This window comes from Petromyzon marinus, chromosome 28 (genome assembly GCF_048934315.1).
Source record: "Petromyzon marinus isolate PM22_M1 ecotype Great Lakes invasive population chromosome 28, UKy_Petmar_22M1.pri1.0, whole genome shotgun sequence".
NCBI lineage: Eukaryota > Metazoa > Chordata > Hyperoartia > Petromyzontiformes > Petromyzontidae > Petromyzon > Petromyzon marinus.
Genome location: NC_133694.1, coordinates 8,276,693 through 8,293,930, shown reverse-complemented (window position 1 = coordinate 8,293,930; position 17,238 = coordinate 8,276,693). Strand labels below are relative to the sequence as shown.

Genomic DNA, 17,238 nt, shown 5'->3' with positions numbered 1-17,238 from the left:
AAAACCACAGCAAGAAAATTTTCTTCGTGAGAATTTTATTGTTTTATATTTTTATTATTTTATTGTTTCCATTCTACGTGACTTTACCGAAAGAACCAAGAATATATATATACTCTGAACCTCCTCTCATCTGTGGTGATGTGGGTGGGGGGGGCACTACTGGCAGATCCTGTGCACATTTTTTGTATGGAAATTATTCCCTATAGCCACACGGAGGTCATTGGAGAAACGCAGATGGTCGTATGAATTTGATGCCACTTCCGTTCAATCCCCTTATCCATAGACATTTGGGAATAATGGGAAGAACTGATGCACGCAAAATAGGATTTTGTGTTATCAATGTTATAATAGAAGTGTCACTAGTAACACGTGGTGGTGGTGGTGTTGTATGATTCATAGGCTGGTCTGTTTCACAGCCATCGTGGCAATGGGTAGTCTGTGTTTTTTTCGCCACAGATTCACTATAATATGCTGCTGAGAACTCATTCAAATGATCAATCAATTAATTGATACCCATAGCGGCCTTATGAAATTTAGATTTCCCAGCAGCCTGTGTTTCTCTTTGTAATATGCTGCAGTTTTAGTTCCTTTCCAATGACCATCGTCTAATATCTTATGGGGGGTGTCTTGGACTGGCTCTCTGAGCATTAGGCACATCTGATGCACTCTATAATCGCAATTAATGACGCGTCTACCTCAACGCACTTTTCGCAAAGCAGAATGTATTAACAGCAAATGCGATGCCAACCTTGCTTTTAAGGAGGGTTCTGATATGTCCAGGGCAATTAGAGCTGACTTAGGTGCCCTCTATTGAAAGCAAAGGGGTGGATAAGCCCAGACTCTTTAAGTGACACCAGGTGGGGTCATATCTCGTGACATGAAATTGACATCACTATGCATGGAACAATGCATTACTGCACGATACAATGTACATGCATTAAATAATGCACATGAGAATATTATATTTGCATTTTAAGAAAAGATATTCAAACGATATGCAAATGTTAATCGAGCAGATGAGGCTGTGCAGAGAAGACGTAACAATACAAGTGGGGATGGTAATAATGTTTAACACGTAGGCTGTCGCGACCCATATTATCCATAATAGAGGTTTTTTGGGTGTTCGCCTGATGATGCTCGTTGTAATTACCGGCGAAACGTCGTACTCGATTTGTGAATATTGTGGGTTTTACTCTCCAACACACCGATGTGCTGAACTAGTAACGAATTGGCACGTTCTGTTAACGTGACAAACCTTACTAATTGGCTGTGTCGGGCGGTGGCGGGTTTAACGACACATGAATATTTACGCGATCTAACCTAAACAAAAAAACTCTAACATGGATGGTAATATCGACCAAAAAATTATTGGATCTTGTATAGCAAATATGAGAGCGATTAGTGGCAATTCATGGAACTGCTTGCGTTATGGCTAACCAGCACAGCAAGGCTTGCTTGGGCAAGCACAGCAAGGCCTGACCTTTGCGGAGGGCAGCGGTGAGTGGATAACGGCCGTCTCGAAGTCGAGTCCGCCCTTCTGGCGGGCCCTGTCCCACAGCTGGGCCAGCGTGCGCACCACCGCATCGTGCACAGACAGCGGCGACGAAGACCGACTCTGCCCACAGCAAAACAAGAAAAAACGTCGCACAAACCTCAGCATTCGCATGCTTTACCCGGCGGACGGGATGATTCGCACGGGTTGGCTACGGTCGTTGCGAGAGAAGTTCTACGGACATACGTGCAGGGAAGTGAGGGGAGGTGCGAGTGGTAAAAATGGGGCACGTGTAAATTTTTTTTTATAAATATAACATTTGGCCATTGACCAAATCACTTGGAAAGCATCTGATCTCGTCAGCTCTTGGACGCTGAGCAGAGTTGAGCCTGGATCATGCAGGTTGTTACAGGCTGCTGCACACCGGTTGTGAGCAGCAAAGGGCAGTGTAACACAATCCATTATTGTTCTGGACCTCTATGATCCCACGGCTATTTTCTCTACCTTCGCAAACCGGAAATGACCAGCGTGACCCGCAAGGTGTGTGGGGAGGTTCTCATCCAGCAGTGGATTGATAAATGGTTACACTAGTACGCAATATTTGAACAAATAATATGTGGTTTGTTTCGTCTTTTCCCTCAGTCACGTCACAATTTTTTCGACTTAAAGCTTTCGTGACTGCAGGGATTCATATTCTTGGTTCTTTCGGTAAAGTCACCACGTAGAAGGGAAATAATACAATAATAAAAACAATAAAATTATCACGACGTTTCGATTGCTGTGGTTTTGATTGCTGTGGTTTTCACACCTGATGATGCTTGCTTGTGTTGCAATCAAAACGTCGTGAGAATTGTATTGTTTTTATAATTTTTTAATTTTTCCCTTCTACGTGACTTTACCGAAAGAACCAAGAATACAACGTCCCAATTGTTCGACTGCAGTTATGCCGTGAGATGAACAAAACTCCTAACCGGAAACTCTTGCTGTGCTGCATCATCATCGTCAGTCTGTCACCCTGCGTTGGGGAACGGCCTTACAGGCAAGGCCCACTAAGCGATACAGCTATAGCTCAACAGAGTGGCTTATCATGTGGAAATGTATAGCATCCAAATACTCTTCAATTGCCTCTCACCCACATTAGGTGTGCTGAGCCTTCTCACACACTTTGCTAAAGATTTGCGAGTTGCATGACAGGTAATCAAATATATTTAAGTCCTCAGAACTCGAAATATGTTAAAGTGAAAACCAAATTGAACGTAATCACGTTTTTTGCAATGCTCCTATAATGTGTGAAATCGTTGGTGATTGGGCAGAGATCGTCAACTCATTGTGCACAATAACCTAGTTTATACAAACAAATGCCATTTCATGGCATTTATATACATACTCTTTGTTTTTTTCGGTAAATTCACGTAGGTACCTACGTCACGCAGGTACCTATGGATCCCTGCAGTCACGAAAACTTCAAATCTAGATTAACATTTATATTCTGAACATAAAATACATATTGCACTGGAAAAATGGAAGCGAAATATCTACAACAGGTCCTTGCCTCGTTTAAATAAAATGTATGCATGTATGAATGAATGCGCATATATAACCTACATTTTTTTTAATTTTAAGACGTGTACAGCAGTGTTGCCAACAACTGGCCAGAAAGTGTATCATATCACAAGTTGCCACGTGCGTGTAGGCACACGTGGCAACCGTGGGGGCGCCAGGGTGGCGAGATGTTAACTCCCTCGCCTGGTATACAGGAAGTCGTGGGTTCGATCCCGACCCTGACGCCTGCTGCTGTATATTTGGAGTTTGCATGTTCTTCCCGTGGTCACGTGGCTTTTTCTCCGGGTCCTCCAGTTTTCCCTCCACATTTAGAAACGCGCGGTTAGAGTATTTGGCTACGAAAATGTCCACGTGATAAGCCACTTCGTTGCGCTATCATTTGTGGCCAGGTCGCTTCTGAAAAAGAGCTGTACAGCTCAGTGTGGGCCTCATCTGGTGAAATTAAATGAGTTTCAACAGTTTCATAGTTACTGGATGGAATGTGGCAGCGCTCTTCTCGCAGCTCTTGAGTGTGGGCACCTGTAAGAAGAGTGTCATGAGGTGGAGCCAGGTTTGTGGCTGCCGAGATGGGAGGGAGAAGTGAGACTTGGAGTAGAGGCAGTACTCAGATTTCTTGGGACACCCGAAGCTCAGCTTGAACAAGCAGCGGGGTCCAAGCTCTGCGGAACGCACCTCCAATTAGCACGGCTGGCTACGTACAATGCAAAAGGAGTTCAGCGTACATGCACCGGACTTCAGGCGAGTCAAAGCAAGTAGATTTTCCACAGGAGAGGATTCCTTTTTTTTTCAGTTTCATATTTTTTACATTCATGGGTGCATGTTTCTGTAAATAATTGCACACTTCAACCACGCTATTAGCCACGAAACAAACAAAGCTTCACATTGAGGACGCACACTCGGTCACAGCTTTGAAAGCTGACATCAGAGAACAACCACTCAAGCCCCCTCAACGGTCATCTTCATGAACACTTTGTGGCACACATTCATAAACGTTGCAAGGCGCGTTTGCCGTATTTCAATGAAACTCAATGTTTTAGAAACTGGAATGAGCCCCTTATTTGTGACAACCGAATATTAATGTTACGCTTCGTGCGGGCAAAAAGGCTACACTTGAGAAACAAGGTTCATGGGTGGCTGCCTGAATTTAACAAGGTGTTAGGCCCATACGCCACCCCGGACCCTGCAGTTTGTGCATTTGATAAATGAAATCAAATTGTGTATATTTAATCGTATTATTATTGTGCTTGTTTACCCAGGAAATCCTCACTGAGTCTCTTGACTCTTTTTCAAGAAGGTCCTGCCAAGTGTTTTTTTAGAACAGGGAGGCGATGATTTATGTCACGTATCATCCCAAAATGTGGACTCCTGACGCCGGCACACAGTGACTTATTATTGCGAATGACGTCACGGGATCCGTAACGTCCGCTATAAAGCAGATGTCAAGCATCTCATGGTTAATACGTGCGTAGTATTCATCAAGGCCGCCACTGGATTCGAACCGTGAACCTCTGCAACAAGTGGTGAACGAGCTACCGCCAGGACATGTCGCAGCCCCATATTTATTATTATTACTTCCAATATTATTTATTGATAGGAACACTTTTGTTGATTATGTCAGGGTGCATGATAAAACTTTTTTTTAATGAAATAACATAACGTTTTAATTGTTTTACATCAACAGCTGGCCGACCCGCCCATCACCTTCACAAAAGGAAAATTAAAGACACAGCCACATTAAGTGCGACTGTGGCCATGCAACTCAAACTACGGACCGTCGAGTAAACCCATAGAGGCTCATAGAGATGCATATCCATACCCGTCTGGACTACTGCAACTCTCTTATGCTCGGTCGACTCTTTTGCCCCCCTTCAACAAATCCAAAACAAGTCTGCTCCGATCATATTCAACCTTCCCTATAATTCCCATAGCTCGACCCTCCTCGCACAACTGCACTGGCTCCCGTTTCAAATTCACTCACCTTGGTCTACAAATCCCTTCATGGACTTAACCCACCATATCTTGCCACACTTGTACCTTTCTACGTGCCTTCTCGCCCCCCTTCACTGGAACAAACTTCCCCCTGAACAAGAAGCAGTCACCTTCGCTCACTAAGTTTCCGCTCCGCACTCATTTTAGTTTTAGTTTTAGTTCATTTATTTTGATATAGCCCTGTGAGCCATTCGGCTCTTGAATCGGGTGCAACCACAACAAACAAAAAAACTAAAACACGAACAAGAAAACATCTTTATGTGACTGTGCAAACAGAAAATCCATGAAAAAACAGCAAAATATTCCTGAAAAAAGCACCGTACACCAACGCTGTGTACAAAAAAATCCCAGTGGGATGCAAGTCAAACAACAACAACCACAAGACAACTTAGATTAAGGCCGTCAGTCTAACTCCGTACTACAACAAAACAAACATGTCCAAACCAAAAAACTTTTTGAAATCACCAAAAAATAAAGCCATAATTGCAACGTAACAGTGATCATAGGGACTGTGACCAAATAAACTACGTAAATAACATGTAACACCAAATCCTAGAGCCATAGCTGGCTGCATGAGTTACTCCACAACAACAGAAGCATCAGTCGGAGTATTAAATTTTTCAATGCACCTTTAAGATCAGCACGCTAAATCAAAATACAGATAATACTTTGCAGAGTCATCCGGAGCGAAACATTTTATTTTATTTTACGCCAATGAATAGCAGTGGCAGCTAGGGGTGTACAACTCCTCTAGAGCAGTTTTGAGAGAAGATCTCATTGGTAGCGATTCAAGTTGCAGTTTATTGGCAATAGCATTCTAGACCCTGGGGGCTCAATAGCAAAGGCCCTTCCTCCAGTTTTTGTACGGCAATAAGGAATGTGAAGCTGGTAAATGAGCGAAGACCTGAGGTCAAATTTGTTCTTTGAAACAGAGAGGAGATCCAGCAGATAGTCTGCGGATTTTTTTGTAAGTACATCGTGAATAAATACGATCTGGTGCACAAGCCGTCGAACATTAAGAGATGTTAAGTTTGACCCAATGTAGAGATCACAGTGGTGAGTCCTATATGGGCAGTTCAATGTAAATCTTAAGGCCGAGTGATAGATGGAGTCAAGCTTCTTCATTACAGTACTTGGGGCTGATTTATACACGATGTCACAGTAGTCAAGTAGAGGCAGTATGGTAGCTTTTATCAATTCCAAACGGAACATTGGGGGGAAGCAGTGCTTGTGTCGATACAGAAAACCAATTTTTTTTGTCTTTTTACCAATATAATCAATGTGATCTTCAAAATTCAGTTTTGAATCCAGGATGACCCCAAGATACTTATAGATCTTGACTTGCTCTATTTGATAATTATTTAAGGAATGCAATTGGGGAAAAATAACTTCCTGCTTTAGTCCTGGTGAGAAGCATAGCACCTTGGTTTTGGAGGTATTCAGGACTAGTTTAAGACCAACTAGCTGATGTTGTAGTTTGTTGAAATCACCCTGTAGCTTAACAATCACGTCATCCGGAGAGCGGCCAGCAGTAATCAGTATCGTGTCATCTGCAAAAAGATTTACCCTGGAATGATCCAGGTCAGTGCCCAATTCAATGACATAAAGAGAGAACAAAAGGGGGCCGAGGATGGAACCCTGTGGAACCCCTTTTGTTATCTTAACACTGTTTGACCTCCAACCATCTGTGAATACGGTTTGGGTGCGAGAAAAGAGGTAATTTTGTAACCATTTTACTGCGTTTTCGGAAAAAACCGAGGCAACTTAGTTTACTAAGCAGGGTGTTGTGGTCTACTGTATCAAAAGCTTTGGACAGGTCTAGAAAAAGACAGGCACAGTACTGCTTATTATCAAGGCTACTGTAAATGTGATTCAGAGAGTCTAATGCAGCAGATGTGGTGCTGTATTTTTTTCGGAACCCAGATTGTTTTAGATGTAGTAGATTGTTGGTGGACAGGAAACTGCTAATTTGGTAGTTCAATAATTTTTCAAAATTTTTCATCAACGGGGACAAAATTGAGATAGGTCAGTAGTTATTTGGATCATCTTTAGGGCCCCCTTTGTGAAGTGAATGGACATAGGAATATTTCCATTATAGAGGAACTGATGCTTATTTGATGGACAGGTTGAAAATATGGGCTATAGGTTTGTATATTAGGTGACCAACAGTTAGTAGAACAAAGACGGGAATACTATCTGCTCCGGTAGAGGAGGACCCTTTGAGGTAGGATAGTTGTTTCAGAACATTACTTTCGTGGATTGGCTGGAAACTAAATTCGTTAAATGTTTGGACAGGGGTGTAGGAATTTGCATGAGCACGGGTGACTCCCAATACATTATCAAAAAGATTACCAGCTTCAGAAAAATGAAGGTTAAAATTGTCAACTATTTTTTTGGGATCTGAAAAATATTCCCCATTTCGGTTAAGCTCAACGGGCAGATTGTCTGTTTTGGATGCCTTTTCGATACATTTGATTGTTTTCCAAAAAATCCTGGCATTTCCATGTGATTCCAGGAGAGTGGAGGAAAGGTAGGCATTTTTTGCATGCCGTAATTTTTGGACACATCTATTCCTTAAAATCCTGTATTCTAGCCAGTCATTTACCAAATTACTTTTCTGAGCACATGCTCAAGCCTTGTCCCTAGTTTTCATGAGCTTTGTAATCAAAGGATCAAACCATGGTGGGCAGTTGCCTTTAGTTTTAAATCTAACCAACGGAGCATGTTTGTTAATAATTTGGAGAAACGTGTACCTGAAGGTCTCCCAAGCCGTAGTCAGGTTGGGGATATCACAGACCTTGTCAATATCCGAGTGAAGCACATCATTAGTAAATGCCTGAGTGCTGAAGTGTCTCAGAGTGCTTCTCAACCAATTTAGGGGGGGCTTTGGGTCTGGCTGATGATCTCACCCCACAAATTAAGGAGTGATCACTAAGGTTATTACCCAGAACACCAGTCAGTGTGAAATTGTGAGGGGCATTTGTCAATAGGACGTCAAGCAGAGATGACTGTCCCAGATTTTTTAGGTTGGGTCTTGTGGGGACATTTGTTAATTGAAACAGGTTAAATTCATCTGCAAAATTTGTGGCCACGGCCGGCGGGTTTAGCCAATTACAATTTAGATCACCCACTAAAACTATTTCACCTTTAGGGAGGCCCCCAAAAAGCTCTCTCAGTGCATATGCAGCTTCAACATCCTTCCCACTAGGCGGTCAATAGCAGCACACTACCAATATCTGTTGATTATTTGGGAGAGTTATTCTGAGAGCCAGACCTTCAAAGCAACATTTTATAAACGAGGAGTGAGCTAGTGAACATGCAATAGTATTACGAACATAGATGGCAATTCCACCTCCTTTAGATCCTCGGTCAAGCCGAAAAAGGTTGTAGTTGTCAATCGTCATCTGCAAGTCATTGACGGCAGGAGTGAGAAATGTTTCTGTTCGGCAAAAAATGTCCAGGTCAAGATTTGCCACTTCTAGTTTTAGTTGACTTAATTTAATCACAAGCCCTCTGATGTTAACATGTAGAACACCAACACCTTCCCTGCCAGAAAAATCTACAGAATTATACGAGTTATTTTCATTTGGGCCAGGATGAAGCTCAATACCACCCAGAAATAATAAAAGTAGAATTAATAGTTTGCACAAGTATTTTCTGTGAAAGGATGAAGAGCGGCGAACCTTGGACGAATAGCAGTAGCTCGCAGATGGTGTTATTTTTAAGAGCAGAATGAAGTTTGGAAGTAGTGCTGGTGAAATAATGGGACAAAGATAGGGTTTAAAAGGATACAATGATGGAGTGTACAAGTGTCTATGAGCTGTTTCATTAGCAGGTGTAGTGGCAAATCGAGCAACAAGTATGGACACAAAGTAACGAGGGTAGCTGTTTGTAGAGTTGAGTGTGGCACTAGATATGGCTGTGAGGGACAGCAGTAGGATACACAGCAGAGAATTGCCATCTCTAAAATATCCGGGGTACACACAGATAAACACACAAGCGGAAAATAAAAAAATATACAGTATATACTTGTAGACCGAGCACGAGAAAACGTCTTGCCGCACTCGTCATACATGCACGGCTTCTCGCCCATGTGCTAGGGTTGAACAGCGCCCCCCCCCCAGACAGCAGACAGCAGATTCTTGGCTGTTGTGGGCTCGGCTGAACCGCTTGCACCGCCTCCTTTCCCCGCCGCAGGATGGTGCTCGAGCTAGCCCTCCTGGAGCTCAGCCCACAACTGGAATGTCGTTTCTTGGCCTCTCGTGTCTCTGCTGCCCGACCAAACGGCCCCACTGAAGCCCACACAGGGGACTCTTCATTCACGACCCTTGGCTGTCTTGACGATCTCCGTGAAGTTTTCCAGGAACACACCTTGGGGTCCGTCGCAATGTTGCCTTGGCAGGAACACAGCTTGGGTCCGTGGCAATGTTGCCTTGGCAGTAACACAGCTTTGGGGTCCGTGGCAATGCTGCCCTGGCAGGAACACAGCCTGGGGTCCATGGCAATGTTGCCTTGGCAGGAACACAGGTTGGGGTCCACGGCAATGTTGCCTTAGCAGGAACACAGCTTGGAGTCCATGGCAATGTTGCCTTGGCAGGAACACAGCTTGGGGTCCGTGGCAATGCCGCCTTGGCAGGAACACAGCTTGGGGTCCGTGGCAATGCCGCCTTGGCAGGAACACAGCTTGTGGTCCGTGGCAATGCCACCTTAGCAGAAACACAGCTTGTGGTCTGTCGCACTATTAACTAGGCCTCACTCAGGCTGCGCCATGGGCACGATAAACCAGGCCTCACTCAGGCTGCGCCAGGTGCACTGTCAACCAGGCCTCACTCAGGCTGCGCCTTGTGCATGATTAAACAGGCCTCTCTCAGGCTGCGCCAGGTGCACGATCCGCCAGGCCTCACCTAATTCACGCATCACAGATTTGCCCCCCATTGCTTCCTCTCATCTATTTCATTCACCTCATCTCTACCATTACATTCCCATGTACCCTTGTTAATTCTGTGTAAAGCGCCTTGCTTAAGGCGCTATATACATTCCTTTAAGATAACATACTCATACAGACACAAAGAGACTCATAGAGATACACAGTTACATTAAAGATAAGCCATGGTCCGAATGTAACCACGCAACCCAAAATATAGATAACATAGTAAACCGCTGTGGTCCGCGCTGCGTCAACGGAGGAGGCATAGCAAAACTGCACAAACTCATTCTGCTGAAAGCCCTCTCGTCGTGGCCAGCAAACATTGGCATTTAGCTCCTGAACATATTTCTGCAATTCGCAAGGATATTTTATACAGTAAAACCTTGGATTGCGAGCATAATTCGTTCCGGAAACGTGTTTGTAATCCAAAACACTCGTATATCAAAGCACTCGTATATAATTTGTGATCACGTGACGCTCGGCAGACAAAGCATATACGTACTACTCGTATTGCAAGACCCTCGCTCGTTTACCAAATCAATATTTATTTACAAAATTTGCTCGTCTTGCAAAACACTCGCAGACCAAGTTACTCGCAATCCAAGGTTTTACTGCATATGGATAATTGATTTAAAAGAAATACATTTACAAAAAAAACTGCAAGAATGTATGGTACTCTAGCTACATTTTCCAAATTCCTGGTGGGACTGTGTTCCAAAATGATGCCCATCAACATGTTCCACTCATTTGTGGTGAACACCACAGGGGCAGTGCAGCAAAAATGCATTGTTTAAAAAAGTGTCCAAGCGCATGAATATGATGTTTTGTGTCGTGAAGTCTACGTGGGAAAGAAAGACAATGTCTTAAATACCATCTGTCATAAACTACGTTTCACGAAAAATCTGTTTTCTATTCCGCAGCAATATTCTAGAGAATGTGTTTTTGTTAATGATTATCATAAACTAAACGAATGATAAATGAGGAACACGTGTTAATTTTTTTAAGAGTGACGATTCCTCAGAAAACCTTGCTCAACATTAATCCGCCCTGCGGAAATACGGATCATCAAGAATTAGCCGAGCAAGTTTGATTTATTCGGTGCGAGCGTGAGCGAGACACGGGGGGTGGCTTTGGGAGCAGGTGCCGGGTGTCGTCCTTGTTACGGGCCCGCAAGAAGACAACCCGCACGTGACTAAATCACCCGCAAATGCGCCCCGTTTCGTCACTTCTCAGCATCTAAGTGGTGGGAGTCAAGTCGGGATAGTGCTGGGATAGTCGACCAACCATGCATAACAGGTGTTATAGACCGTGGGGCGAGGTGGTGGACAGCGGAAGGCACAGCACAGAGGGAAAAAAAAACGTATTGTGCTCTACTCCTACGCTACAAAGTCTATGCTGCAATTTTTTTTGCCAGAATGATTACATCCAGCACGTACTCAAATTGTAAACGTCACCGTAAACAAATTGTAAACGTTGTGGCTGAAGTAGTAACTAATTGTCACGTTTTGTTTACGTAACAAGCCTTAATAATTGGCTGTGTCGGGTGGTGGCGAGTTGGCGATATATTTATATGTACGCGATCTAACCCGAAAAAAAACTTTATTGTGAATACTATTGGTTGCGAAAAGCCTACGTGTCAATATGGTACCGTTGAGAATGGGTTTTCCCATTTTTTCTGGCAACAAAACAGCTGTGTTAAGATGTTAAAACACCAAACTGAAACCTTATACAAGGAATCATGTCTGCATTAACCACAATACGTGTGGTCAGAATGCAAACAAAAAACATACTCTGTTAATATATGATGCATTGTCCTTGAAACTGATTGGTCCACACCAGAAACAGCTTTCTTTGGAGCCTTCATTAATCTGCACTGACCAGTGTGGTAAAGTATGGTCAAATAACCCCCACATTCGGAACGGTGTGGGGACTCCCTCATCGAGCAGAGTGGATTGACACATTTGGTTGTTACATGCGAGAGGAGACGAAAAGCAGCACTGCCTCACGAAGCTTGTCGTTTTAGTGACTTAGTCCAGAGAACCTGCTGCATTCTGGGGTTGAAGTCCTGTATTTGTTCATCCCACCATCAGGGCATCGCTTGCCAGTTCGGTGACTGCACATTGAAAATGGTATCAAAGATAGCACGCCAGTGGACTCGGGTGTCTGCATGCACACAGCGGTGGATGCCAAGGCTTCTTCCAGGTATGTTCCATGTTTGCCTCAACACTCCCCAACCAAAAACCTGTACACAAGAAGCGTGACACTAGGTCCCTTAGTCTACAATGTACAGAGGCTTGCGTTTATCCCCAATGGCTCCCCGCAACTGTTGACAGCCAGATCAGAGGCTGCAAAACTTGAAGGATGTGCATGTTTGCAAGGCGGGTGGAAGCCTCGGCATTACACAGTTTGCACACATGCCGTGCCGAGTCCTGACCGCCCATATTGGCAAGGGATGTAATGAATTACACCCTGATGTGAATATCAATGGGAAGGAAGGGGGCGGGGGCTTATCTCAGACCCCTGCCTGACACCCTGTGCCACATAGGATATTACGTTAACAGTGAAAAGTGGTTCCTGCTGAAATTAGTATGGGATGGTGTTCATTTTATATTTGCACTCCAGGGCCATCGGTGGAAATTAGACATTCTTATCGAGGGGAAGATCAAATTATGCCATAGAACAAACAATGTTGACTTCCCACAAAAGTAGTACTCATTTACAGGCCCTAGAGCAGTGGTTCTTACCCTTACCTGCAGCCTTGCACCCTTTTGGCTCTCAATCTTTAAAAAAATGTATAATGTTAATAACTACCTAGGGTTTAAATATTGTTTTATATATATTTTATTATTTTATTGTTTCCCTTCAACGTGACTTTACCGAAAGAGCTAAGAATATGAATACCTAGGGTTTCATGAAACAAAGCAGTTGGAATTACATGCCCGTGCTGAATGTGTGTTTTCGATTATTTACCTAATAAATAAAATCTGGCGTGTCTCGCACACCCAGAAAGGGCATCTCGCAACCCCGAGGGGTGCGTGCAACCCAGGTGAAGCACTACGACCCTGGAGGGACGAAGGGCTGAGTCGACCCACGACGAACATTAAAAACGCGCCGCTTTTCCGAGTGTGAGCCACGAGGTCTAAACCACACGGGCCCACCCGGTCGGTCAGCATAGGCATCGGATAATCTGAGAAGCATGTGATTAATAACGTTCAGATTAATTGATATTTAATAAGAGCCAAACATATGCAACGGCGAGATCAGATAGCACCACAGTAGGCGAGGCGAATAATTAAAACAAGGAAAAGCGCATGTGCTTTGTAAGGTTAATAATTGAGAAAAGCTGACCAAGCATCGCAAATGATATCAGAAACGAGAAATCACTTAATCAAAATGTCATAGAGTAAAAGTTGTTCAGAGCATTTTAAGGAGATGCAGATGACATGATTTATAAGCATACGTGGGGCCCAAATGAAAGTTTGCAAAGTGCCCAGATTTTAATGCAAATATTTACACCATTTAAACTATACATTTTTTTGTTTTCATAACATTAAAAGGCATAACCTGCCTCTCCTCGTGTGTAGAATTACCACGCTATCTGTAAATCAACGAGTCAAGAAGTGCACTGCAATTTGATGAGTTTAGTTTTGCCAAAGATACATGTTCTGCCTCCCACCATTTCACTCAAACGAGGAATACTACCAAAACGAGTTTCCAGACGAACCTGTTCCTTATATCAATGTTTCAATTATCGTAGCAAAGGTAAATGCGTCACGTGTCACGCTCCGCGGGCAGTTTATTTTGGCGTGAAGTTCCATGGGAAGTTTGTGTTTCCGCAGTTATGTTTGCAAAAAAAATCCTTTTTACTCCCCCCCCCCTCACCAGCATGGAAATGTTGATCATTTCCCAGCAATGGAAACGGTTTTTTTTCTGTGCACATAATGACTACGATTGTGCAGCAAGACCAACAGGTCAGGGTACCCGTGCTTGGCACAGACTGTGCTTGTCTGTCAAGCCAGTAAAAACCTGTAGGAGGCTAAATATAAGTGAACGGCGTTTTATTATTACATCTTTATAAATGGATGGTACGTTGGCAAAAAAATGTTCATTAGGCAAAGGGCCATATGCCTCAGTTGTTTCGTAAGGCAGAGCCTAACCACGGCAAAACATGACCGAAACATTCAACATGCTCTTCTGTAAAACATGACATGGCTCTTCCAATAATTATATATATTTTTAGCTGGTGGTAAGCAAATTATAGAAGCACCACCAACAGTAATACCCTCGGGGAATATTGCTCCGTGTTATGTCAAATATATCACTGGTTTTGCGTGCTACGATAATGGCTCAATGTTATTCCTTCCCTCAATGTTGTCGTAACGCATCGTCCACAGCCAAGAATTACGTGCACTACAACATGAGGGAACATTGCCCGATTTGCAAAGCTCACAGGTCTGTAGCTTGACTGTGCCCACCGTTGTAGTTAAAATTGGGGGGGGGAGGGTTTCCTTGAGCTGTTTTATTTCAACCCCTGGCGCTGCCGGATAAGACTATGCTCAATGGTGGCTGTGTTTCAGTCGCCTCGCTTGTGAACTCACTGCCCGATTTATTCTGCTGCGAGTGCCACTTAGGCGCGGGCCCTTGTCACAGCTGTCGCCATTCTCTCCTTTGAATGGACGACATCACAATCCTACCCCGACCTTCCCTGTGACTAAACAGTTCAGCACATCTGTAGTGACATAGTCACGTAGCAGCATAGCGCTGGCTGCTGGCAGGGAAGGGGATCTGCAGCTTACAGCAGCCCTGACTGACGGCAGGCCACGTGATAGACCAGAGAGGGATCTAGGAGAAAGGTTAGGGAAGGGGCACATCGAGAACCCGCTGGTAGGTTCCAGAAGGAGGCGTGGCCAGGGGCGGAGCCAGGCCACGCCTCCTGACAGTATAAGAGGGGCCCCGGGAGGGGACCTCGTGGCTGTCGTTTGGAGTGGGATCCCCGTCGTGCTGCTGCTGGAGTCTTCACAGTCTCGGCGTTGCCAGTCAGGCAGTCTACCAGCTGTCCTGACTGGGAGCCGTAGTTACTAAAGCGTTAACTGTTAGGCCGTGTTAATAAACAGAGTGCCTCCTACTCTTAGTGTCTCTGAGTCAGTCACTACATAGCTACAAACACAGCCCACCCCCCCCCCCCCCCCCACCAATGATGCAATGCATCTCACGTAACGGCTTAAAGGGCAATGCGAAGTTAGGCACAGCAGGCGCACGCCACTGTTGGTATTAATTTGGCACTAACTGCTTTGCGAGTAATTGCAGCTGCTTAACGTCACCTGCAATCGTGAGGGCACGGTAACGTTGAGTGTAACGCCGCGTGCGAGTCGAGGGCACGGCAAAAGAAACGCAATGATCGCACGTTTCACCGCGAGTGTACGGCCTTTTTTTTCATCCAGTAACTTTTACAGTTTCTTTTATAAAGCTGAGAAATAATATGAATTGAATTTTTTACATTTACGATGCAGATTATCCCCCACGTGTTTGACAATGGTTATTGTACTGATGAACAAAGGTTAAACGTTGAAAAATAAGAATTGGTTTTACCCTTTCTGGCAATAAAACCAAACAGAAACCTTTTGCAAAGAATGAAGTCTGCATTAACCACACGTACTTGTGGTGAACATGCAAACAAATAAACTCTGATAATTCGAATAGGTCCCATGATAATGAACGTTGAGTTAAAATCTGGCACCCTCTTGACAAAGAACCTTGGGACTTAGTGATGATTTAATACGTAAATAAAATAATTGTTACTATTTTAAATACTATAATGATGTGGACATTGATGGTGATGCTTCCTGTACCAATGATGAAGATGGCTGTGACAGCGGTTACAATGAAAATAACAGCAGTGACGACGCAGGAGGAGATTGCAAAAGTTCCCACGTGACAAAAAATAGACAAAAGCTTACCTTCAACAACACAGCGCTCAGGAACTGGGATCTTCTTGGTGACATCAGCACAATAGGCTCGTATGTGCTTCAGGTTGTCCTTCATGTATCGATAGAGACCATCCTGCGGCTCGATCTCAACGACGGTCTCAACCTCCACCATCGCGTCCCTTCCATCGGTCGCATTTACCACCTCCTCCTCATCCCCTCGTGCAGCGTGGTGAGGAAGAGACCCATTGCTTCCCTCGTGCGATTCATCCACATGCTTTGTGTCCTTCTCTTCCGCCAATGCCGGGCTGCCATCGGCCTTCTGGTTCGCTGGCGGAGCAGTGACGACATCCGCCTGCTCATCCACGGAGGCACCCGGCGCTGGCTCTCTCCTTTCCGCTGGCTGCTCCGAGGGTCCACTGGCGTCTACCTTTTCCGCAGATTGATCAGCATGAGCTTCAGCTTGAGGTCCACTCTCTGCATCGTCCTCTGCGTTCCTCTCGTCGTCCGAGTTAATGGTTTTGGAGCGCAGGGCGTAGAGCCCCAGGCTTTTAGATCTGGCAAATGACACACGGTGCAGTGAGACCCATGTTTAAAAAATATATTTTTTAAGGGACATGTGTCTGGCAAATCCGGCGTACGAGTGACTGGTAACGGCACATTAGCGTACTTAAAGTGTACATAAGTATGAAAGTGTAAATCACACACTGACTTTCATGAATGAAAAATGTCTTAAAAGTCATTAAAATCTATTTATTAAAACGCTTTTCGCAAGTTGTCATTAGGATCTTTACAATTTATGAACGCACAAAACTATAATATGAAATTAACTGGAATTAAGAAAATGAAAGCTTAAAAAAGCCACAAATGAGGAATCATTAAGAGCCCTCAATAGAAGATTCGGCGAATCTGTTTTTTTATTTTAAAATACTCATCGAAATGTGTGCCAATGTAGTGATAATAATTAACACAGTCACATTTTTTTTGGCCTACATCATGCAAGTCCCATGAAGAAGCAACGTCCAGAACGCCGCAATACGTTGCCATATTTTTTATTTTACGTCAACTGCGGTTTTGCGAGCCCGTGCCATGGAACACTGTATATCAAGAACAAATTTCGTGAGATTTCCAAAATTTTTTTTTCCCAAATTCACAAAAGGCTGGGGGGGGGAGTTTCGGCACAGAAACACTGAGGCCCATTGTGTGAGGGGGAAAAAAAACACTCCCTCGTGCAATCATTTCCTGACTTTGGAAAGGCAGAATAACATGCAATTTATGTTCTTAATACCCCCTCTCCTACGCAGCTCATTAAGGCGCTCAGAAGAAGGGGGTTGAGACACAGC

The 17,238-nt window shown here is 44.1% G+C and overlaps 1 protein-coding gene across 5 annotated transcripts in view; it reads right to left on the bottom strand.

The window, feature by feature from the left end:
• The window catches only part of VEPH1 (ventricular zone expressed PH domain containing 1), a 176,138-nt gene that overhangs the window by 12,608 nt on the left and 146,292 nt on the right, over positions 1-17,238 (bottom strand). For all 5 annotated transcript variants that reach the window (XM_032962312.2, XM_032962309.2, XM_032962313.2 and 2 more), the window contains 3 exons: positions 15,929-16,452; positions 3,575-3,714; positions 1,481-1,615 (listed from right to left, as the gene is read on the bottom strand). In XM_032962312.2, the coding sequence (XP_032818203.2) occupies positions 1,481-1,615; positions 3,575-3,714; positions 15,929-16,452 (799 nt within the window). The remainder of the gene's footprint in view (positions 1-1,480; positions 1,616-3,574; positions 3,715-15,928; positions 16,453-17,238) is intronic.